Source organism: Centruroides vittatus, unplaced genomic scaffold (assembly GCF_030686945.1).
Source record: "Centruroides vittatus isolate TY-2023 unplaced genomic scaffold, ASM3068694v2 contig_1110, whole genome shotgun sequence".
NCBI lineage: Eukaryota > Metazoa > Arthropoda > Arachnida > Scorpiones > Buthidae > Centruroides > Centruroides vittatus.
The window spans coordinates 83,008-108,791 of record NW_027120712.1 but is presented as its reverse complement, the minus strand read 5'-3'; the positions used below and the strand labels follow the sequence as shown (position 1 = coordinate 108,791).

Genomic DNA, 25,784 nt, shown 5'->3' with positions numbered 1-25,784 from the left:
ATAAAAAAGTGATATCATATAAATAATCCTTTATAATTTATAATTTTTAAAATTATCATTTTTATTTGTAAACTTTTTAAATAAAAATTATATATTACTTGTAATTTTTAATCCAGAATGGCTGCATGCAGTCTGTATCAGGGGTTGCATAGTGCCAAAATTGCCATATTATTAAAATGATGATATAAATACAATACTAGCAATAGCAAGTAGTGATAAAAACCCTAGTCCACTTATTTTGATATTCAGCATGAAATTGAATAACAGAGCAACTTCAGGAAAACAGCAGAATGTTGAGCTCCTGTGCACCACATACCAAGTGATTTTGTGACATCATGCATCAAGTTCAGGCAGAAAAGTACGAAGTGACATTGAGAACCAAAGGCAGTTTCGTGCAATGCCAGCTAGTGTTTCCAGATTGAGAATTTTTTATAGACTGACAGAAAATTTGGAGTGGCTTTTTTTCACTTTGATCTTTTTTCAATAGACTAAAACAAAAATTTTGGCATGACAGAACCTGAGAAATACTGTTTAAACATTGTGATATTCGAAATTATCCATTAAAAAAACTATTCGATAATGCTTCCTATTACTAATAAGGAGAGAGCAAGACCCTTTTAGTTGAGTTTTGTTTCTATGCATAACATTATTATTTTACCACATCATTAGAATTATTATTACTATTATTATTCCTTGTGTTTAAAACTTAAACAAAAGATTAAAACTTGTGATGTCATTTCTTGTTCAGCAAAAACAAAGCTCTGTAGATTTAACTCTTTTACATCCTTAAATAAAACTTTTATTTCTTCACACTTATTTTCACATATTTTTGCTTACAATTACATACTGTGTCCTCACAGACAAATAAACTTCAGATGTTACTGCACACAAACAAAAAAGACAAATGTTATGAAAATTTAGTGTTTTATTCTTTAATTGTTAATATCACAGACAATTTTCTCATGCACTCATGTTTGTTACACTTCAAATATCACAATGCCACCATATCTGAAAACAAATATGAAGAAATAAAAATTTTTATTTAACAATACAAGAGTTAGATCTACAGAGACTTCATCACCACTAAACAGGAAATGATGGCACAATTTTTAATTAATCTCTTGTTTTATAAGCTTTAAATGTGAGAAATAATAATAGTAATAATAACGTTGAAAATGCTGAAGGAAAACAACTGGGTTTTATCTAAAAATCCAAATCCTGTTAATAACTTGAGACTAATCTCCAGTTATTACTTGTGTTACTAGTTACACTATCCAAACCTCTGTGTAAGCCTATCCAATTTAATAATTTAGGTATAACCATACTGCTTACTCATGGTGCCAACTTGGCAATGTATCTGCATGGTATGTGGGAACTGGAAGAAAAGAATAGTCCCACTCTGGGCCTATTCTTTTCTTCCAGACCTTTCTAAATTAAAAATTAAGTATTAACTTATTTATAATTATTAAATTTATCAAAGGATGGCACCTAACAACCTACATCCAGGCAAAATTATTTAATTAAACAATAGCCATATTATAGCGTGATACAATCTGGCATATCATTTTGTTCTAATATTTCTGAAACTTCAATATATTTCTGTATATATTACCTACCAGATAATTGTCCCACTAACCATTGAACAGCTCTCTAGTACATTTGGAAATTACAATATTACTTACAGAATATCACTTTAACTTATTTCTAATAGTTAAATAAAATAAACTTTGTTTATAATGTTAAATTGCAATATAACAATATAGAAATTTTTAAAATATTAGTAACATTATTATTTCTAATGAACAAATTCTTAATAAAATTGTACAAACACAAATTTAAGAATACTTAGACAAATTTTCTTAGTTTTAAAAATTAAAAAAAAAGGAAATGAACTTCCTCAACAATGACAAGCAGAAAATTTTTAGCGGAGTCATTATTTTAACTACATCAAGTTGTTTAGAGTACCTTACTTATAGATGTAAGAATTTAACATTACATTGTTTAAATGAAGAATTTTAAAATTCTTATAATTACATTTAAAATATCATTTACAATGACAGATTTTACTAAACATTGTATAGTTAGAATAATTAATTTAGTCCATCAATGTTGCAAAATTTTGTTAAAATCATTTTCTTCCCTAATCATATTATGAAAATTTTCTACTTATCTCAAAAGAATCTCGACGAAACAGTCTTACTATGATCTTTTACTTTCTCGTACATAAGTCTTCAAAATTTGTACAAGAAATGCAAGTATTCAAGTACAAAAATAAATAAAACAGATGAGAAATCAAAACAGGTAAACTAACCTAGTTAAGTAGTAGCCAAAATTATGACTAAATTACTTATAGTTTATCCCGAATTATTAAGAGAAATGTCATTTTTAATGTAAACGCGTGCATTAAAACTTATACCTACAGTAAAACCTCTAAATCTTGAGTTTGAAGGAATCAAAAAATGTCTAGTTTGAGTTACAGAGTTTTACAGGTATATGAAAAAGGGAAAACTTTTATTCAAACAAAGCAGCAGAATGAGTAATGTAATTCTGCAACATATTTAATTGAATTTATGATTGATTGAATTTATTTATTTGAATCATTATGAAACTAAGTATGAGGTTGTAATAATGATTACAATAAATATTTTGATTTAGATATATCACAAAATGACCTTTTTATGCTACATTGAAGTTATTCAAAAGTCAAGTTTTGTATAATGCATTATATAAATTATCTTTAGAAAAATATCTACACGAAAATTTAGGTGGTTTACAAATAGATCTTTACGATATAAAATTTTGACTACAAGTTTTTAAAGCACTAAAGATAAAATTAAAAATGGATGCCAAAAACAAAGAACACTGGTCTAAACGTAAACAAATTATGAGAAAATTAATATTCTCCAACAGAAATTTAAAAAAAAAAAAAAAAAAAATCACTAAAATAAACTTTAGCTACTATGGTTTCTCTTGACTACCTGCTGTGACAAAAAACTGCTAACATTTCTGCCAAATGGAGAACATAATTTTTAAGCTGCTCAACAACTCTACAGGAAATTTAGTGAATTTTCTGCTAAATTGGCAACATGACGTAATTGGCTTGCTTATCCAGCTGTATTAAAGCTGTTTAACAGGCAATGCACTAAAGGAATTTCAGAACTTAACAAGTGATTGACACCTGCTGAGTTCAAACTACTTTGACTTATGGAGGACAATATTAAGATATAATTTCGTTCAAACTGAGGAGTAGAAAAATACATTAAATTAAATAAGGTATATGGCAGGACTGACAGTCCACTTTAACTTAAGAAGAAATTCAAGAAAATGAGGATTTAAAATTAGAGGTTTTACTATAAAGCCTTTCTACAATTTGTGAATTACAAATTGTAAAAAGAGTAAAACTTAATGAAAACAACTTTTTCTTAAATTATATCAGTTACACCTAAAAATTATTTAACAACATTTTAAAACTTAGATTATATTCTAATTTTGATACAGTGTATCATAAATAGCATTTCATTTATACGATTTATTATCATATTAATACATTTTAATAAAAATTTCTCACCTATTAATATCACTTTGTTGCCATTTTCCAGGACTATTCACTTTGTTATCTAAATGAAGAATTTTTTTATAAATTATAGTAAACAGCAAACGATCACAAAATAATGTAGAAGAATCTGAAGATTAATCATTTTAAATTATAATATGTATTTAGTAAATTAGTATAACAACAACAAAGTGAAGAAGTGAATAACCACAGATAAAAGATTGCTTACATGATCTGTCAATAGGAAGACTTTCAGGAACCATTACAAAGTCCTGCACAAAAAAGCATGTTAGTAGGTTTTTATATCCCAAAATGCAGTGTATTTCATGATAAAAATTAAATATTTAAAAGGTAATATGAGACCATTAAGATATTAAGTAGACGGTTATAAAATAGGTAAAGAAAAACACCTGTTCATCTGGTGAGGATGTTTGCTTCACTTCCCTAGACACAGATATTGGTTCCTGAGCCATTTCTTCTCCTCCCATTTCTTTATCCCATCCAAGTGGTGACGGTGCCAAATTCCCTGAGAGAGGTGATCCATATTGTGGCGTACGAGGAGAAGTAGGTGAAAGGGAATGACGACTAGGAACTGGTACAGGCGAAGCTATTTCAAAATAATTTATCAAAATTTTGCATCTTTAAAATTTTATTTAATTTAACATTATTGTGCAGTATACAAAAATTGCTTATTTTGAGATTGCTAAACTGCAGATAAAAAACTACAACTATTAAATTTTACATCTCTAGTTTAGTGATCTCAAAATAAACAATTGTTAATAATTTATGTTCACTCCATAAAACTTTTTAATTTTAATTGTTTTTTAATTTTAAAAATAAATAGGTATATAAATAAATTTAAAATGTAGAAAATTTTGTGAATTAATAAATACTTTTAATATTAAATGCATAATATATAAAGACAATGACGTATTAAATGAAAAATGTATAAAGGTTATTTTTTCAACTAAAATGGCTGACAGTATTTACACATTAAAAATACTTGGAATTAACAAACATCCTCATATTTCCATCATGTCCAATCACAACTGTTTTTCATACATTTAAAGAGAGATGTCTCTAATAAAAGGTCATCTCTGTAATGGAAGACTGTTTTGTTCCTGGTGATTGGATATGATAGAGATGTGAAGACATTTTAGTTTCTTCCAAGTAACCTTGCTGTTATTTTTATTTAATGAAAATGTTCCTGTTTTATACTAAAATAAAAAAAACTTCTTTTTACATTTTATACTGCATAATGTAATCATCATTCATGACACTCATTTCTTTAATGTATGATCATGAACTTGTAAACCAGACAGAATTCATAAAATAAAACCTCTACTTTTAGATATCCACCGATATAAAAATATGGAGATTGCTACACTGATAAATTCTAATATATGTGAAGTAATAAATTACTTACTTTCTCTTGTAACTGTTTTTAAGAATGGATGATTGAAAAATTCATCTAAAATTCAAAAGAAAGGCATTTTAGTATTACTTATTAATTAATAATTAAAAATAAAACAAATATTTTAATAAATATACCAAATTCCATTCGATCTCTTGCATTTCTTTTTAATAATCTAATCAAAAGATCATTTAAATTTGAAGATGTCCCAGGAGGAATTCTAAACAAAATTAAACAGTTGTTCATAAGTAAAGTATAAAAAATATCTTAAAACAATTATATTAAAATTACGAAATTACAATTTTAAAAGTCCAATGTAGAATTGATTTTTTTATTTATTTTTTTATATCTTTAAATAATAAAATAGTTTTATCATTTAAGATAACATTATATAAATATTTTAGAAAGGTCATTACTTGAGGTATAAAGTCTAACTTCATCAATTACATTGTTTTAACAGAAACTTGGAATTCAGATACACAGTGGGTGATCGGTTAACGAACAGTTCGGTTAACAAACAAATTAGATAACAAACACTTTTGCGAAAGATTTTTATGTTCGGACAATGAACACCTCACGAACAAACACAACAGAAAGCGATGTAAAATAATGAATACCAATTGGTCTTGCCTTATCTTCAGGCAACAATTCAAAACTTTTCGGAGTGCAGGAGACGTCGATATTGACACTCAACCCGGTATATACCAATTGGATAGTATTCCTCCAAACTTTAAAACCCTCCCTTGTAATTCCAGCCATTTTTCTGACAGAAACAATTTTTTTTTTGTACTCATGAGACTGTCAGGCGGGCACTCATTAACTTTTGCGTCAGTTTTTATTTTCGAAAGATTAGAGTATAATAGCAAAGGTAGAGAGCGGGCAGTATGGCTTGAACAGGTCTACAGTAGGCCACAGTTCAATCTTATCTAAGAAAGCTACAGTATAATCAAGAAGATTCAAGCAGCTAAAGGAGTAACAAAAATTACATCTGAGAAATAAAGAACATTAAAGAGCTCATAATGAAACCTGAAATGGATCTGATGACAGAAGAATGCCAAGATACTCGGTTGGTGAGATGTGTTTTCTTCTGAAAAAGAGGATTAATGCCGATATCTGCTATTAAACATCTTTTGAAAAAGTGGGAGGATGTCAGAACAAAGATCTTAGAATGGATCCAAACCAGTTTGAGGTTAATAGGCTTGGGGATCTCTACAATTACAATGCTATTAATTACTTCTGAAAAATTCTGAAGAAGAGAGAAAAGCAATCGACACTGGACAGATTCTTTAACACCCACAAACAGAAAAAACATGACTAATAAAAATGCAAGATTATGTATACATGTATTTTCATTATTACATATAAATAAACATAGTAATAAAGTATATATTTTTTTTATTTTTTGGGGTCTCCAGAATGAATTAATCAAATTCCCATGAAAACCTATGGTAAATTGATAATCAGTTAACAAACAATTCGGATAGTGAACAAAGTCTTGGAACTGATTATGTTCGTTAACTGATCACCCACTGTATTTATATGGACTTGACAGAATATAAGCAGAAATTCAAAAACTAGATTTTGAATATTCAGAATTGCTGTCGTAAATTCTCATATCAACATACTGCAGATTTTAAATTATGAGAATTTGTTAACTCACTTATTTACTAACAATTATTACGCCTGTCAGTTAAGCTATTAATATCAAATTGAAACTGTACAGAAATAAAAAATGCTAAGCAGGAGATAAACATTAAAATAATGTACAACTAATGCAAAAATTACCACTTAATTTAGCACTTTCAAATGATCTGCAATGCAACTATTTAAAAATATGTTTCAATATCCAAACTTAATTATAACAACAAATTATTAAAAATAGGCTTAATAATAGATATTAAAAGTGCAGAGATGCCAATCGCTGAAAATATTTTTCAGTAAAACTCGTGCAATTTTCCAAAAATATATTAACATTTCTGAAAATTTTCAGGTGAAAGTTGTTATTACATTTACAATTTGTATGAAATGAAATATAATGTTATTGACATAGTTCAATGATATCAGCAGCTCTCTATTTGTAAAATTCTAAAACACAATGCTAAAATATATTTACAAGTCCAAAAATGTTTTATTTCTAAATAATATTTAATTGAGATATTTACAATTTTCTCTTCAGACTAACTTTAAGAACGAAATAATGCAAAAGTTAATTAGATATTGTACGAGAGTGAAGATTATTTATTAATCACAATAACATAGAACTTATTAATTACAGTGTTTGGTATACTTACACAATGAAGTGGCGTTTTCTTACTAACTAAATAAAGATAGAAAACTCGCCCATGTGTTGATTAAGAAAACGCCACTTCATTGTGTCAGTATACAAAATATAAATAACAACACAGTTTTGATTGTAACAAAATTACAGTGTTAATAATCTTTCTTTTGCAGCTTTCCAGACTGCAGCAAGTTCAACTTTTGAGAACTTTTTCTCATAACACAATAATCTGTAAGCAGTCTTTTTTATTTCTTCTATTAATAAAGAATTCAAATATTTAACATTTAAATTAGGTTGAAAGACTATCATATTTTTTCCTAATCACACTAATTATTCTTTCTGTAGCAGCACTGATACAGGCTTTAATTAAAATATTGTTCATTAGTTTATTTAATGTCACAAATTTCCACTTTCGATTTTCATTACCAAAATTATATGCTAACTTTTATCTGAAATTCTTTAGTTTGGTAAACATAAAATTCAAATTTGTCCTCCTTTCCTGCAAAGTTGAATAACGAACTTCAGAAATAACTGGAAGAAAAGTTACATATTTTCTCATCTCAAGATGCAATGTCATGCTAAAGTAATAGGTGTTAATCTGTTACTTTGGCATGGTTCAAAAACAATGAATTCAATGAAAACTTCCTAACTACACAAAAATATACAATTACATAAAAAGTAAAAATATTTCTATTTTAACTGACACTCTTTATATATTTGGGTCTTTTAAGTCTATATAAATGACCAAATCACATTTTTCTTTTCTTCAGCTTTTATACTTGTTCTGTGCTTTACTGCACTTATTTTCCACACAGTGTTAAGAGATATTGTTGCAAATTTATGAAAGTCCCTTTAACTTACACTTAATTTTATGGATGTGAAAAGCTTACTACTGCAAATCTTTATTTATTGAAGTAAATATGAGAAAAGTTGATGTTTTGTTAATATAAATTAAAAATTTTAATTATAAAAAATATAATATAACAGCTTCTGTAACAAAACATGTTTAACTTAAGCAGTTAAGAAGTGTCAAAAATACTAAACGACTATATTAGCATTGTTATAAACATCAAACATCATGATTATGATTTAAGAATTTATAATTTAATTAAAATTATAGATTCTTAAAAATTAATATCCTGTAATTTTTAAAAGTTCAAATTTTTTACTTTTAAAAATAAATTGTAGGTTTTAAAAATTTCTAAATCAAGGGATCCAGAAATTATAAAATCTTCAATTAAAAATTTCTTAATATTTACCTTGGCAGAAGATTTGCATTTTTTTCATAAAATTGCTTTAAAGCTTGAGGAGTTTGAGCCTGTTAAGATAAAATGTGTGTATTAAAAATTTATTATGTTCAATATAATGTGACAAATTAATGTAATACAATTAAATCTTCATTGAAAAAAAATCACAATCAAATATTCAAAAAACTTTCTATGAAAAAGAATTATCATACGAATTGTAATTTTTTCAGCAACTATTTACAATAATAGAAAAATTGCAAAAAATCATTTGAATATGGATTATTTTTTTATTTGTATTTCATTTATTAAGTTTCAAAGTATTTTGTTTGAAATTAAGACTGTTATTATGTTATAAAAAGTGATAAAAATATATGTTATTGTTATAGTGAAATAAAATTAATTTATTAGAAATACTATCACTTTGTTAAACTATTGATATAAATAACAATTCAGGGAGACTAGAAATTATCAATAAGGTTAGTTAATTTCATTTTAAAAATATAAAACAGTATTATTTATTTAGTTTGCATGTAATTTCTTCAAAATTCTAAAATTTGTTGGAAACAATTATGCAATAAATTTTCAACTACCGCTGCAAATAAAATTTAACAAATTCACTTGTATTATAATACATTAAAATATTTTAAAAATGAATTTTAAAAAAATATATAAAACCATGAAAATTAAGAAAATTTACATATAATTATTTTCTAAACATCAATTAATCAATTTTCAAAATTCTAATATTTCAATATTTTATATATATTCAAATGCTAATTCTCTTTAAATGTATTTTGAATACAATACACTCTTGAATATTAGGATCGGTTGACACTACATTTTCCTATTATCCCAATCAATATTCCTCTTGATTAATCCAATCACAGAAAATTAGGAGTCTTCTGTTCAGCCTTCCATGCCAAAAAAATTTATAATTAACTAAAACTGTTTTTAATATGTTAACAATTTTTAAGATGATGCATTAACTGGAAGATATATCAACTGCAATCCCTTGATCTAATCCAAAGTTCGACGGCATCAATTCTATATACAGGAATCGTCACATCAGATTTCAAGCTTTTTTGATTATTTACACTGGTAATGTAAGGCAAATATCACAAAAAATTTTTTTGACTGAGCTGAAATAAAGGCTATCAAAATGCCTTCTATCTCGGTTCAATCAAAAATCTGGCATCTAAGATTTTCCATTTTTGGTAAGTGTTACTGTAGGTAGTCCAAAGAAAAAAATAAAACTTTTTCATTTTCTGTCATAACAGTAAAAATCAAAAAAAAAATCATTCCTTTCTTAGAAAGGAAATGAAAAATTCATTCAGATAGGGTAAAACCTTATTATTTCAAAACCCAGGAGACCAAAAAACGGGACTTTGAATTATCCAAACTTATTGAATCCATAAGCTGGAACTATCATATAATAATAAAACTTCACGTTTTTGTCATACTTTGCAGTAATAACTATTTAATAAATAAATATTTATTAAAAACTAGTGGCAATAAATAATTTAAAAAGGTGAAAAAATTTAAAACTGATGAAATGGTTGACAAATTTTTTAAATTTTCAAGTGCAATTCCTGAATATGTTGTTATAAATAAAGTATATATGGAATGACTGTAAATTAAATATTTTTCTATGTATGTAAAATATGGTTTTAAGTTAATTTGCTTTTGTTACTACTTGACAAAACTATTCAAGTTACATACCTGAAATGGAGCTTTTCCTGTTAAACACTGAAAAACTATTGTTCCAATACTCCAAAGATCTGCTTTAGCATCATACTGTAGTGACATTATTACTTCGGGAGCCTAAATTTTAATATATTAAATTATAGAATTAATTTATTTTTGTTAATAATTCATTAAATTATTTTCATAATAAGTTTTCATATAGTTTTCATAATAAATCTTACTTATATGAATTTTATATAAAAAGATTATGTATATACATTGTTTAAATTTTAAACTTTTAAAAAACTCAAATTATAATTTAGTAAGTTTTAATTTTGTTTAATATTTTAAAATATTTACCTGGAAAATGCAATAGATATTTGATTATTATATTTAATATATAAAAAAGTAATTAAATGGTCAAAATATACATTTAAAAAAAAAGTTTATGATATTTGAATTACACAAATTCGGTTTAATACAGACCAAAACGTGTGACAAAATTTTGTTTAGCACGACAGCGTTTCAGTTTGACCCAATATTTCAAAAATATTTTCGGTAATTGTTTTTTAAATTAAATTTTATTATTAATGAAATTAATGTTTAGGTCTATGGTAACTATTATGATGTTGCAAACATGTTGCCATTACTTTCAACTTATATATTTTCAGAGATAGAATTCTTTATTTTGTACTGCATTATGTCTTCATACAACATGTAATTAGCTCACTAACTACTAAAATAAATTTTCTGATAAATAACACTTAGAATAGAATTAACGTTTTGATTAAAGATTTTATTGTAATATATATAAACTTCTCAAAACCTGTTATTATTAATTAATGTCAAACAAATGTTGTAATGCATTGGGTTATTTTTCCACTGCTATTAATTAAATTTCAAATAATTTGTTACTACAGTAGTAGTAGTCATTAAATTTAGTAAGAAGCGGTGCCTAATGACTACTTCTAGTAACAAATTAATTAAAATTTAATTATTAATAGTAGCACATAAATAGTCTGATGCATTATGGTAATCATTTGGCATTGATTTTATTGTGACAACACTATCGACATATTAGGCAAACAAATTAAGAAAATTAATCGTTCATTTCCCATATGTTTGTTTGTTTCAATTTACAAAATTTCTATTTTACGTAAAAACCAATCTACCATGTATAGAATTAAGCATTATATGTATCGGGACAACAGAGTCAAATTATCGATAATAGAAAAATCAATCCCATACTGCGCATTAGACATTTAATATTTAATGGTTAACTACAATTTCAGAATGTTTATATATTTTAAACCTAACAGTTTTGTACAAGATTTACAATTATGTTTTTTATGAATTCCCAATATTAATAATTCAATAATTCATTCATATATTAAATATAGTCCTAAAAATTATCAAACAGTAAATTATTATCCAGCTGTAAAAATGATAAATGTTGAAATAAAGATAAAAGATGTATATCAAATTCTAAATGAAAAAATAGTCAACAATTTAATCTTGTATTTTCTTCTTTACAAGAAGAACTTAGCATCTGAATAAAAATTTTTACATCTTTCATTTAAAATTTCCAAATACCTGAAAGAGTATTCACAGTCATAAATAAAAATGGAAGTTTGATTGGATATTAATTTTAAATAGCATTATTCAAAATCCAGTTTTTATGCATCGTTTCTAAATCAAAATGTCACTTAATTTTCAGTTTTATCTTGTTTCTTTTATTTTCTGAGAAGTGAAATGGATAAAATTCAAAACAATCATTGCATCATACCTTGCAAATAATACTACTAAATCTTATGGGAGTTAGTATACTAAATAAATAAATGCCACCTTTAACTATCCAGCAAATTGTTGTAAATTGAAAACGTTTTTATTTATTAAACAATTTATAGGGATAGTTAAAGGTGGCATTTATTTACCTTGCAAATAGTAAATAATTAATTAAGGGTCAGAGAAATTTCACATTTTCAAGTAAATTAGAAATTTTTTTTGTTGCACCTTATACAGTAGAGCATCGATTATCTGACTCAATTGGGGACTGGGGTTGGATGGATAACTGAAAAAACAAATAACCGAAAAGTATGAAAAAATACATTATTAGTATAGTATATTAGTATATCCCATGTAATTAGTATATCGCTATTAACCTACTTCACATTGAATTTTCATTCATGTTAAACCTAACAAAATTTTTTTTAAAATAATAATCATCGCTATTATATCATTAATAAAAATTATTTCTTTATTTTGCACAAAATAAATACAGTACTGTACTGTATATTGAAAAATATAAAACAAAAAAATATATATATTCGGGTTAGATATTTTACATAAAGTAGGCCTATACATTAGTAAAAGAAGTCAAAAGAAGTTTTCTTTTGCTTCACAGCTGACACTTGTTTTTTGCTGCTAAATCTCGTTTCAAAAATAGCAATTGGATAGTGTTGTTAAATAAAATTAAGCCTCGTTTAAATACTGGCCTCCCTTTCATGGTCGAGCCAGTAAAACGGCAACTAAACTAACGTGCAAAAATTTAACAAAAATAATATTAAAGTAGCCAAGACATGGCCAAATATTGTAGTGCCACATCACTAGCGGACGTTTGAATTTGCCGACTAGAACACGGTCGGTTAACCGATGTGACGGTTGATTGGGGGTCGGATAATCAATGCTCTACCGTAATCCATTATTTAACTTATAAATCAGATATAACCACAAAATTTGTACAATTTAAGAGAAATGGCATTAATCTATAATAGTAATTTCAATTTGTTTTCATATAAATGATCATAATGTTTCTAAGCCAGTAATTATCACACCACTTACCCTTTCATCAATATATATTTTGAAATTCCCTGTTCAAATCATCACACTTAATATGATATTCAATCATGTATTATTTCCAATATGTAACAAGAAATTAAAACTATATTGTTATTAATTAAGGAAAATATTAATATAATATAGTATATATTAAAACATTTTCTTATTTCACAAAAATTTCTAACTTTGTTATTAGAAGATGAGAAAACAAATGAATATTCTCAATAAACTAACTTGTGATATTAATATATACCAAATTAAAATAATATACAAAACTTTCACTGAAAATTTAAAGTATGAATGCATTAACTATGTTCTTCGTAAATTAGATAACAATCAGTATCCCTGAAATAATTTTATACTGAACTTAAAATTAGAATAAACTTGTAATATAAAATTGTTATTGAAAATTTATAAATCCTAGCTAGTGCTTATAATAATAATACAGAAATTATTAAGATCTGATATTTTCTGTATTACTGTTATAAGCTTTCTCTATGAACTAACTGTTAAAGCTTCATTGCTTCTAATTCTGTCATATATGTACTGTACCTTCAATTATTGTCAATAAATACTTCCTGCATAAGCAATTAATCTTTTCTATTCATATTATTATAACAATAAAAACAACATAAGTTGTTAATAAAATTATAACAGAATTAATGTTAATTATTTTGTATGATATAACAAGAATTAAAGCATACGGTATTCTTTCAAACACTGTATTCTGTAAATTATTAATATTTACAGTTTGTTCTTTCATTAAATAACAAAACAAAGAATAGACTACTCTATAATTTCAATCAAATAGTTCAGAACAAAAACAAGAAATGCATTGAATTTATATAGTATAAAAGTTAAAAGAAGTACAAACAAAGTATTCTTAAAGATATCTTCCAACTTAATTACTGGTGTTAATAAAAACCCTTGAAGAACCTTTATGTCAGTAACAAGAAACATTTAATAAATCGTCCAACAAACGCTTTTGACCTTACGAGGTCTGCATCAGGTTAGAGTACAATTGAATTCCAAAATCGAAATGCTTGAAACAGAACAATTTTAAAATGCTATATTTAAAACCCTTTGGATCATAAAAATCCAACTGAAACTTAATGGTTGCAAATGCATGAAATCAAAAATATACACAGGCAACCCATGTGTACCTATTACTTGTGGGCCCAGTATAACAGTAAATAGTATACATTCAATGTGCATTAGTGGCACCCTGTTCTTCACACAAGTTCTTTTAAGGACGGTAACTCATTATCGTATGCCTGGCATTACTTGTGTGAAGAACAAGATGCCACTAATGCACACTGAATGTATACTATTTACTGTTATATCAGACCCACAAATAATAGGCACACATGGGTTGCCTTATGTGTATATTCTTGGATTTCACACATTTGTAACCATTAAGTTTTGGTTGGTTTTTTATGTTCCAAAGGTTTTTAAATTTAACATTTTAAAATTGTTCTGTTCCAAGCATTCCTATTTTGGAATTCAATTGTACTCTAATCTGATGGAGACCTGGAGTAAGGTTGAAAGTGTTTGTTGGACGATTTATTAAATGTTTTTTGTTACTGGACATATATATATTCTTTACTATTTTCTCTTTAATTAAATATTTATCACTTTCAAATACATTAAATCAATCAGATATATTAATTTAAGAGTAATTTTTTACACTGCTTTGTTATAAATGATGATTTATGTTAGATTTCAGCTCCAAATCACTAATTTAAGACTTTTTTTTATAACAAACAAATTAATAATAATCAAATAAAAATAATTTTACCATACCATATACATTGGTGATCCACATAAAGTAGCAGCCATAACACCATCTTGCAAAAATCTAGCAAAACCAAAATCGGCAATTTTTAAAGTTATATCTGAGGGAGGAGGGTTTGGTTTGCCTGAATGACACAAAAGAATATTCTGAGGTTTCAAATCTCTATGTACAATTCCTTTTCCATTGAGAGCTTTCATAGCACCAGCTGAAAAGTTAAAATAATTTGGATTTTATTTATTAAAGTATAAATCAAAGAAAGCCCCTAAAAGGATAATTCAAATTAAGTATTTATTAGTTCAAAGCATTTTATTTTTTGGAATCTTAATAAGTAATCAATAAAAAAAAAGAAATCTAAAATGTTAAAAAAAATTACTAAAATTATATAAAAATATCAAAATTCATAAAGTAAAACAATTCAATATTGACAATATTTAAATTTTAAAGTACAAAATATTTTCTTCAAAATTTATAATTGTTATAAAATCATATACAATTCTTTTTCCAGTCTGATATTGCTAATTAACAGTGAGCATTAACTTATGTAAAAAATTCCATATAGTAATTTTGAACACTGAGTTTTGAACTACTTTAATTAAGCTAAATAATGCATAGAAAGTAAATAAACTCAATATAACAGTAATAATATTAAAAATATAACAATTTTGATTTTACTATACTATTTCAATATATAACAGTAATAAATAAATGAATTCACATAATTTATTTTTAATAATTAAATAAATGCGATAAAAAAATCTTATGAAGAACCTTGTGAAATGAGTATTTAATTTTTTAATATTTATTGTAATGTTGTTAACTAATTATATTTTAAAATAATTGGTAAATGCTACTAGAAATTACATTCAATGCAATAAGGTAAGTTTGGCATTTTGTAAAGAGAAATGTCGTAAGTAACATAAGTAGAAAATTCTTAGATGATGTAAATAAATTCCAAACAAATTATTGTCTTTTATCCTTTTGTAAAACCTTATTGAAACACACTAGAAAAAAAAATCTAAAAAGCAATAAATATATTCTGAAGTACCTACTTCAGAATAATCTGAAAAAATAGAGGTAAAATGCTGGAAGTTAAAGATCAACTTTTCTCTACATTTCTTTGTAAATTCTTTCACATCATAAACGCAGTAAAATTTTCCTACTTCAAAAGGATTTAGCAATAAATACCAAAAAATAGGTAATAAAAAACTATTAAGAACACAAATAATTAAAAAATATAACACAGAATTTTTAAGATGTAAAATTTTCATACTGTTGTTTATATGCACTGTTTTATCATAAAGCTCTTCAATTACCTTATTTTTCAAATTAGAAAACTGCTAAATTTTAAATCATGATATCAGAGGAAACAAAATATAAAAATATTACTTTCAAAATAAACAAAATCGTACTTACAAAAAATGAAAGAAATTTTTTTTTATAGTAAGAATGAATTCTAAAATTAGATTAATGATTTGCAAATTTCAGTTTTCATTGTTGCAACAATTAAAAACAGTCAAGAAGAGGTCACCGATTTCATTGGATTTCAAATTTGCTAAGCTTATTGTCAATTTTAGAATTTATTTAAGTTTCGAGAATGATGATAAATTAATGCTAAATATGTAACATCTAAATACTAAATCTTATATTTTTAAAATGACTAGCTTACAGATACTTAAATTACACAAAATTTTATTTTAAGATTTATTATTTATTTTTATTACTGTTAGTTTATCACTTAAAAAGCAGAATGTTTTTATACAAGTATATATAATTCTATACATATATATATATACACATTTTAATACACTCATTTACAAAAAAGTTATTCACTAATAAGGAGACGATGTTATCAAATAAGGCATTATTAGTGTAATGTAATGATTATGGTAATAAATGATTGCAACAACACAGCAAAAGAACAACTTCCTGTGGAACAACAGTACAACTAATAGGACCTCTTCTTGCTTGAATATATGCAGTGATAAGATCAGATACAGAGACATACCAGCATCATATATAGCAACAGATATTGCAACTGTTATTCCAGATCACTCAAACTCTGGATGTTAAAGCTGGCATCTCATCTACTGCTATTAGTGCTCTATGGGCAACAAATCTAGTGGACAGACCAGGGAAGTATGGCATCATGACAGACATTCCTGAGAAAGCCCAGCTGTTTGTGGGAAAAATCATCATCTGACTGGAAATCAGCTATTTGCAGCTCTGCCGTGAAAGGCAACAAATCAGGTTGCAGAGTTTCCCAAACATACTGCTGTGTATGCAAATTTTTCTCTGCTAGTCACCTCTCAATGATAGGAGAAGGAAGTACAGGATTCTGTAGCAAGGCTTCCACTTATTTCTGTATGACGGACAAAGATTCCATTGCAACTGTTTGTGCTTATCTCATGATCAGGCAATCATCTCTCCTGGCAGTCTGTCTGGGGCATCCAGAGCTTATCTACCATGGATGTATAATCTAATATATCAATTGCCTCTTCACAGTCATGTCAGAACAATGTGGATAGAGAGTTTGACAAAATGGCCATCCCACTTTTCTCAGCTCTATGATGTGAGCTACTTCAAACTCCATCAGCTGTGCATAATGTCTTTGCATCATATAGGCATGCCTGGTGTTCAAAGATCTCCAAATAACAATTTCACTGAAAATTCTAAAGACAATGAGCCTCTGCAAATCTTTTTATAGGATACTGTGATAGCAATTTTAAGGTACTCTGCTGGCATTACCTGAAGTGCAATCAGACAACAAATGTAATCATTTACACATCTATTTGAGACGAAACTGTATACTGGGTTTTGCAGTAATATAAACTTTATCTTGTATTATATATATATATATATATATATATATATATATATAATACAAGCTAAAATTTTTAAAAATATTTCTCATTTAATTAAGTAGAATATTATATAATAAACAATAAAATTATTATGTTAAAAAGTTTTTTCAAAGCTATCTATCACAGAAACATATCAGAACTATGGCTAAATTCAAAGTATACAAGTAGTTCATCATTATTAGTCATTATTGTTATGACAAAACAGATTGATAAGTTTCTTACAGGATTGTGCTAGCATAAACTTTGACATTGCTACACATTTTATCAAGTAGTTTTTGTTTTATTTTGTGCTAGTTTTTCATATTTTAGTTTATTTTGGCTGTTAATTTCAACTGTTTTAATTTAAAAAATAGAAGGCTTTAAAAATCAATATAAAAACAAAGATTGTTAATTCAAAAATATCTAAAGCACATTTCAATTTGTATTCTATTCTGCAAAGACTGATGATGATGAATTGTATTGAGTCAAAAACATTTCAGAAGATGAAAAGCTAGTTGGTGTCCTCAATTTTAACAGGTAACAGAACTGTTACATTTAAATTATTTTTGAATAATTTTACTTTATGTAACTAATATATTTAAACAACCTTGTCCTCCATATGTCAAGAGTTAACAGCAGGAAAATGTTGTTCAACAGTTGATAATGGATTATTACAAGAAACTAGAACAGATTTAAAATTATTATTTGAAAGTGCATTATTTGTATGTTTATGATAATGAGAATTTCATCATATAAGCTTATATACATAAACATGAAACAGACTATTCATATTTTTAACTTCTAAATAGATTTGGAAATATTTTAGACTTAGCATGACATAAAGGAATTCTCTATAAAGTAATATCATGTAACATTGTGTAATAAAAGAAAAAATTTAATGTATACAAGTTTGCTTAATTCCAATTCAACTCATTATTTAATCTTAGATTACAAAAATCTACTCTGCTAAACATTTCTATATCTGCATGCTATATTTTTCAATAAGCAGAATATTTTTATTTTCAACGAAGAACTATAAACTGATTATGAATATTTATAAAAATCAGATAAAAATAAAATTATTTAAAATCATGAATTTGTATTTAACCCTAAACAACTCAACTATATTAAAGTAAGAATAGTTTAATAAACAAACACTTATTTATTAAACTATTAACTATAAATATAAACTATTTTCATCCAATTTCTATAAAAAAACCATAAAACAATAAAAAAATAAAATTGTTTTATGTTTGGGGTGGCTTATGCAAATTTTTATCAATTGAAGTTATAGTGTTCAAAAATATGAATAATACATCATTATATTTTTCTGCCACTTTTTAACCAAGACTATCAAAACAGTGAACAGGAGGTACAGTACCTTTATCAAAGAACCACATTTATTTAAAAAAATACTTACATTTAACCAAAATTCATATTGTGAACAATGTTAAATATGAAATTTTTTTAATAAATGTGGTTATTTAATAAAGGTGCCTCCTGTTATTGTTTTGATAGTCTCTGTTAGAAAGTGGCAAAAGAATGTAATGAAATATTAGTTATATTGAACATTACAACTTCACTTGATAAAAATATTTTCATCTCATTACTTAGGCTTCTTTAGTTAGATTTGAACACAAAACAGAAGTTATAATAGTTAGAAATAGTTTAAATTCAAATTCAAGCTATGTTCTATAACTTTAAAAAATTTTCTTCTTCTGAAACAATAATAAATATACATATTAATTTTAAAAACTTAATTATAGAATGAGATTTGAATTTAAATTTCAATCTTTAGGAACTTCTCTCTCTCACTCTCTTTTTTTTTACTTAAATCTAACTGAATTAGCTAATTAACTGGGTTATAGTACTTTTGTTTTATACATATATATATATATATATATACAAACAAATTATACAAATAATTAAATAAACTATTTTACTATTTAACATCATTATAGTTGAGCTGCTTATACTTCCTTATAATGTGTGGAAAAATTACTTTGGTCTATGGTTGTATTTATTAAATATATGGTAGATAAATATATAAATCATATAAAATTACTTTAAATTTAATCTTTACAACAAATTTAAATTTTTTTAATTGATTTAAAAAACATAATTTAATAAAATACATTTCTATAATAAACAGAAATAATTTATTACATTTAGATATTTAATTCTAACAGGTATCCAGAAAAAAAAAATCTGTGTAAAATATCTCAGATTCTAGCTAACAGCCAATAATTTTTAATTATGCTGATGTGTTATAATTTGAAAGTGCATAAAACATTTCTAAAATATTTTTCTGCATTCAATTTTCGGTTTTTTTTTTTTCAAAATGGCAATAAAAAAAGATACTTTATACCTAAGAGTTATTTCACAACACTACAACTATTGTGTAGAAATGTGCAATCCGACATTAAATAAAGCATTAGGGAAGCCAATATCACTTCCTAAGCCTTTTAAATTTCCGGTACTCCATACGAAAATTAACAACTAATTAACTAGATTTTCTAAGACAAACCGGATTTTCTAAGAGCACCAGGGGTATATAGTGTCCCGATAAGGGATCACAGGTCCCAAAGGGACCTAATATACATCGGATCTACCAAGAGGTCCGTTCAAAGAAGGATCTCGGAACACAAATATGACGTTGCCAAAAAAAGACACACCACCGCTCTGTCGATGTACGCCACCGACCCCGAGATAAAGGCAGATTTTGATAAAACCAGCCTCGTTAAAACGTCATTCGACACGGATCGCATCAGGGCCTTGGAGACCCTTGAGATTTACAAGGCGTCAAAAATCGGGGAAATGTATTAATTTCAAGGATGGCAACGTATTATCATATGCGTGGCGGTATGTATCCGAAATGCACCCGCAATGGTAGCATCTTAGGATAGTGTAGTATTCCTGTATGGATGGACAGAGACATTTTTATGATGGTATCAGGGAGATTAATTGCATGTTAGATCATTCGCAATTATTGCACGCGGGAGAGGTTCGATCGTTTGAATTTTGAAATAATTCTTTTTGCATTCTATTTCAAAACCGTCGATAAAACCTGATGAAGATCGCGGAGGCGATCGAAAACGTTAGTTAATTAGTTGTTAATTTTCGTATGGAGTACCGGAAATTTAAAAGGCTTAGGAAGTGATATTGGATATTGGAGTACCGGTATGAGGATTGTTTTCTATTAGGGAAGAATTTACCATAAACCATTTTGCAAATGAAGACATTTTAAAATGGACTATATATAGCATTCTCCAATGTTCTGAAAGTGCATTACCACCAAGAGAAGAAAGGAGGCTGGTAGAAAAGTAAAAATTCTAATGAAAGCCAAGTTAGAAAGATTGAAGGAGGACTGTTGATGAAAGTCATGGTTTCAATTCTATCTGTAACCTCAAAATTAAAAATTTTACTTAGTTAGTTCCATGAGGCTTTGAAAACAAAAACACACAATAAATATCATAAGCATAAGCTGCAGGTAATTCTGAACAGAATGGACTGAGATCACTGGCAAAAAAGTGCATAAGGTTATCATGAAAGTTCTCTGAAAAGTTCATTTTGAATAATTAATCTGACTTTACCCTCTCACACTCAACAATCAATAGTAGTAGTGAATTTTACAGCAGTAATATCTCATTTACACCTGTTGATGTAAAGTAAAGAAAAAGAAATTTGAGAGCAAAGTTTTAGTTTGGATTGCAAAGGAACTGAAAGGACCAAGTCAAGTCCTACATCAAAAAAAAATCAACTTTTGCTATCAATGCCCAGAGATATTTAAATGAATATAAATATTGTTGCCTAATTCCTTACATTCAAAAGAACTATTCTCAACAGAATATGTCTTCTGGCCAGACTGAGCAAGTTTCCACTATGCCAAAACCGTAGTGGATTACCTGAGATAAGAAAACATCACATTCATAAAAAAGAGAACAACCTTGCAAACATGCCAAAAATTAGGCCAACTGAGGAATTTTTGGCAATTCGCAAGGCAGCCATTTACAAAAAGGGATGAAAAGCAAAAAAACATGGATCAGCTGTTCAATAGCATAAAACACTGAGTGAAAAATGTGAACTAAAGTTTTGTTCAAAAACTTGCACTACACAAAGTTGAATTGACAGTATTCAATGACAGGAACGTGTAGAATTACAAAAATATAAATGATGAGGAACAGTTTTATCACCTTTCAAATCACTATTCATAGTCAAACTACTAAAACAAAAATTCTGAGTTTCTTTCCCAAGGTAAAACAAAACTTGTGTGGATTTTTTCCAGAAACCCATTATTCTTGAAGATATTTACTTTTTAGTTTATTAACTTGAATTCTGCTACAAAAATTGATAGAAAATGTTAGGCAGAGATAAAAGAAAATTTGACATTTGTAGTTTATTGACACTTAATTAATAGAACAATTACTGCTGAGTTTAAATTATAAAAAAGAATATAATCAAGTCAAATTAAGCTAAATTAAATAATTAAATTAAGGTCATTGACTAGAAAATGATTAAAAAAGTTTAAGAAGTAGATATTATGAATAACTTCAATCATACTAAATACATGTTTATATATATAAATAACAAATAATGGCACTCAAATATTTTCTAATAATAATTTTATATCAATACATGTTATATACACTCACCTATTTGTCGTAAAAAAAACTGAATGGTATCTTCACTTAAAGTACCTTTAACTAAATGGAAAATAAAAATAAAATTAATAGATTATACAATAGAAAAATTATTATATAATTAACTGTATACAAATAAAAATACACAGTTAATAAGTAATGACAGAAATCAAAATAGTTACATAAAAAATTATAATTCATAATTTCATTTGCACAATAAATGAAACCATATTCAAATACTTTCATACATTTTACTAAAAAAAAAAGTACAAAATTTATATCCATGTTTTACAAATCTATTTGAAGGATTCCATTAATTTTTCATTATAAATATTAAATATTCAATAACTGATCATCAACGTTTTATCTTAAAGATTCAAAAATAAACCTAGTTGTTGTAGTATAATGGATATTACATAAAGAACTGACACTAAACGGAATACAACTTTAATGAGTTTATAATGGCTTAGTCAGCTGAATAATATAGTAATTAGGGACATTATAAAGCTACATCAGGTTTTCAATTTTAAAAATAAATGCAAATATTCACTTAATTACATATATTACAAAATCACTAGAAAGTTCCTATAATAATAGCAACAAATTATAGAATCTAGAGCACAATGAACTGAAATGCAAGTTCTATTAGATATAAATTAGATTGTCAACTTCTGATCATATATTCTAAATACAAGTTATTAATAAATCGTATCATTAAAGTAAAATGATTATTAATTGACAAGATTCTTGACTTTGACTTTCAGTAAATTATAAACATAATTATCAGAGAGCTGAGAAAATGAAATATCTTTTAAAATGTAAATAAAAATAGAAACCCGACTTAAAGCACTACTATTACTTTTTCATGTATAATAAAATCTGTTGATCGAATCTTACGACAAGTTATTCTTGTCTTATTTAATGTTAAAAAATTTTTCTGGAGAAATCTCAGCATCTCTTTTTATTGAAAGAAATTTAAAATGTTTTTAAACTAATATTTAATAAAAACACAAAACAGTTTGGATAACATGTGACTGTCTACACATTGATTAGTGTAATAAAAACAAACAAGCATTCAGTAGAAATATATTGCATATTCAAATATCCATAATGATGTTATAAATAAGAATATGACATATACAAAAATAAAAGGAATCATCACTATTCACATATAAAATTTCATCATTTCAGTTACTATAAATAATAGTAATGCTTCATTAAATTCTTATAAAAAAAACACGTGTCAAATTTTTACAATTTTATTTCAATTTTTTTATCTTAAAAGATAAAAAATTGAAATAAAATTATATAGTTTGAAATTAAAAAATAAAAGTTTGTCACTTCATATTAAGTTATTGAATCTATTTTATCAAATTATCTGCAATTAAAATTAAGATACTTACCATGTAAGTAATCTGCTAGATCACCACCATTGCAATACTGGGGGAAAAAAATTTTTTTTAGATATTAATAATTTATTTATTAATATTTGTCTTATAATATAATTATATATATATATATTACTGAACTTATTTTACAATTCCTGCTGAAGATAGTGTTAGATAATTTGGAAGGAATTGTAAAATAAGTTCGGTAAAATCCAAAAGGTAATTCATGTTTTGTGATTTTTAACGTTTCACTTAATCTTCTAAAGTACTTTTTAAAAAATTTAATATATTTTAATTTTACAGTATATTGAAACTATTTAATTCATTTCATCATGCAGTTAATATTCTTGAACAAAAATTGCATATAAAGTATAAGTTGTTAAAAGCTATGAGATGTTAAAATTGTAGAATACACACTATAGGTCTACAAAAAATCAAAGTGAACACTTAAGTGAATGTTGTAATGAAAATGATTTGCATAATGATGTGGGTGACGTTTGAATTGTAGAAAATCTAGCAAGTGCACATGTCTAGAACAGTCATCTAGGACAAAATGGTGGATAAGAAAATAATTGATGAAACAGTTGGGATAATTAGAACTCTTTCAGAACTTGCATGGTCCTTCAGACAAGTTCAGAAAAATTTAAGATCAAAAGGACAATGCATTTCCATTGGATAGATATCACTATTTATAGTCATAAATGAAAGGTTCATCACTATATCATAACATTAAAAATGGTAAGCAGAGAGCATTCAGACAAGAATCAAAGCAAAGCAGTGAAAGTTAAAAATGTATCTTACCAAAGGAAACATTATAGAGACTAAAGCTTATGGCCAGTAAGAAGAACCAACCAGCAAAATTAAAAATAAGATGAAGGTTTGGAGTTAATCAATAAGTGGCCAATTATAATCTGTAGAAAATAGGCCTTAAACTTGTCATGAAACCTGCATATCATGAGCTTTCCAATGCATTCATCCAGAAGAGATACTGCAGGTCTTGGCCATTCTATCATCTGTTCAAGAAAAATAGACAGCAACAGTTTACCATAACTGATAAAGCTTGATTCTATCTCACTAAATTTCAAGGGAAAGAAAAAGGTCTGCTACATTAACAGGAGCAGAATTGCTTCAAAGCACCATCGTCAACATCAGCATCTCATCCGCAAGGGGTTATGATTTGGGCCAGAATTTCAGAAAAAGATCAATGAAGCCCATTTTTTGAAATCTGGGGCAAAAGTATCTTCAAAATACTATACTAAGAAGATCCTTCATCCTTTTTTCTGGTCATATGCCAAGAGACTGTTCCCAGATAGCAACTTTGTATTTCATCCGGACTCTGACCCTTTATATATGACTACAATTGCATTCCTAAAATTTATTAAACCCTCACAATAGTTTCCAAACAGTCCCGATGCTGCTCCCCGTGTTTATTTCTTTTAGGGCTACTTGAAACAAAGAGTAAAAAACAAAATGTGTGCACATTAAATGGATTAAAATGCACCATTCAGAAAGAAATTACAAAAGTTCTCCAAGAGATGACAGATCAGGCTCTAAAGGTTTGGCCATAAAGAGTGAGCATACATTGCACAAAAGTTGGATATATTGAAAAATACAATTAAATGTAAGATTTATAGCATAATAAAAGTGTTCGCTTTGACTTTTTATAGTATTTTTGGACCCATATTTTTGGACATTAAAATATTAATGTTAGAATTTAATTTAAAAATTTAATATAGTGAGTGAGTGAGTATATTATTTTTATACTTGTACCATATTTCCCCGATTCTATGACATCGTGGATTCTAAGTGGCATCCACGATAATTTTAAAATTTAAATTTAAAGTTTTTTTTATAGAGGGAAAAACTTTTAAATAATCAATTTTTTTAAGTTTTACTAAGTAACAGTAAAAAAACATGAAATGCTATAAAATAGCTAATATTCTTCAATTACTAAAATCAATAATTGATTAATTTAATACAGAGATGAGCAATTTTTCATTTGGTAAGTAACACTGAAGTTTTTTCAAAACTCTTAGCCACATTAATTTTTTTTACTGCTTTTAACAGTTCTAATAAGTAAAATCTATTCATTCAAAGATTAAATAAAA

General features: G+C 26.4%; 2 protein-coding genes across 5 annotated transcripts in view; both read right to left on the bottom strand.

Annotated features, from left to right (window-relative positions):
• The window catches only part of LOC136976268 (uncharacterized), a 122,214-nt gene that overhangs the window by 28,696 nt on the left and 67,734 nt on the right, over positions 1 to 25,784 (bottom strand). The window lies entirely within an intron of this gene.
• Positions 1 to 25,784, bottom strand: part of LOC136976290 (serine/threonine-protein kinase unc-51-like) — an 87,789-nt gene that overhangs the window by 16,813 nt on the left and 45,192 nt on the right. For all 4 annotated transcript variants that reach the window (XM_067271548.1, XM_067271556.1, XM_067271533.1 and 1 more), the window contains exons 5-14: positions 23,692 to 23,728; positions 22,301 to 22,351; positions 14,817 to 15,013; positions 10,212 to 10,313; positions 8,505 to 8,563; positions 5,105 to 5,187; positions 4,980 to 5,024; positions 3,964 to 4,160; positions 3,783 to 3,825; positions 3,569 to 3,617 (exon numbers count right to left, since the gene is read on the bottom strand). In XM_067271548.1, coding sequence (XP_067127649.1) covers positions 3,569 to 3,617; positions 3,783 to 3,825; positions 3,964 to 4,160; positions 4,980 to 5,024; positions 5,105 to 5,187; positions 8,505 to 8,563; positions 10,212 to 10,313; positions 14,817 to 15,013; positions 22,301 to 22,351; positions 23,692 to 23,728 — 863 coding nt within the window. The remainder of the gene's footprint in view (positions 1 to 3,568; positions 3,618 to 3,782; positions 3,826 to 3,963; positions 4,161 to 4,979; positions 5,025 to 5,104; positions 5,188 to 8,504; positions 8,564 to 10,211; positions 10,314 to 14,816; positions 15,014 to 22,300; positions 22,352 to 23,691; positions 23,729 to 25,784) is intronic.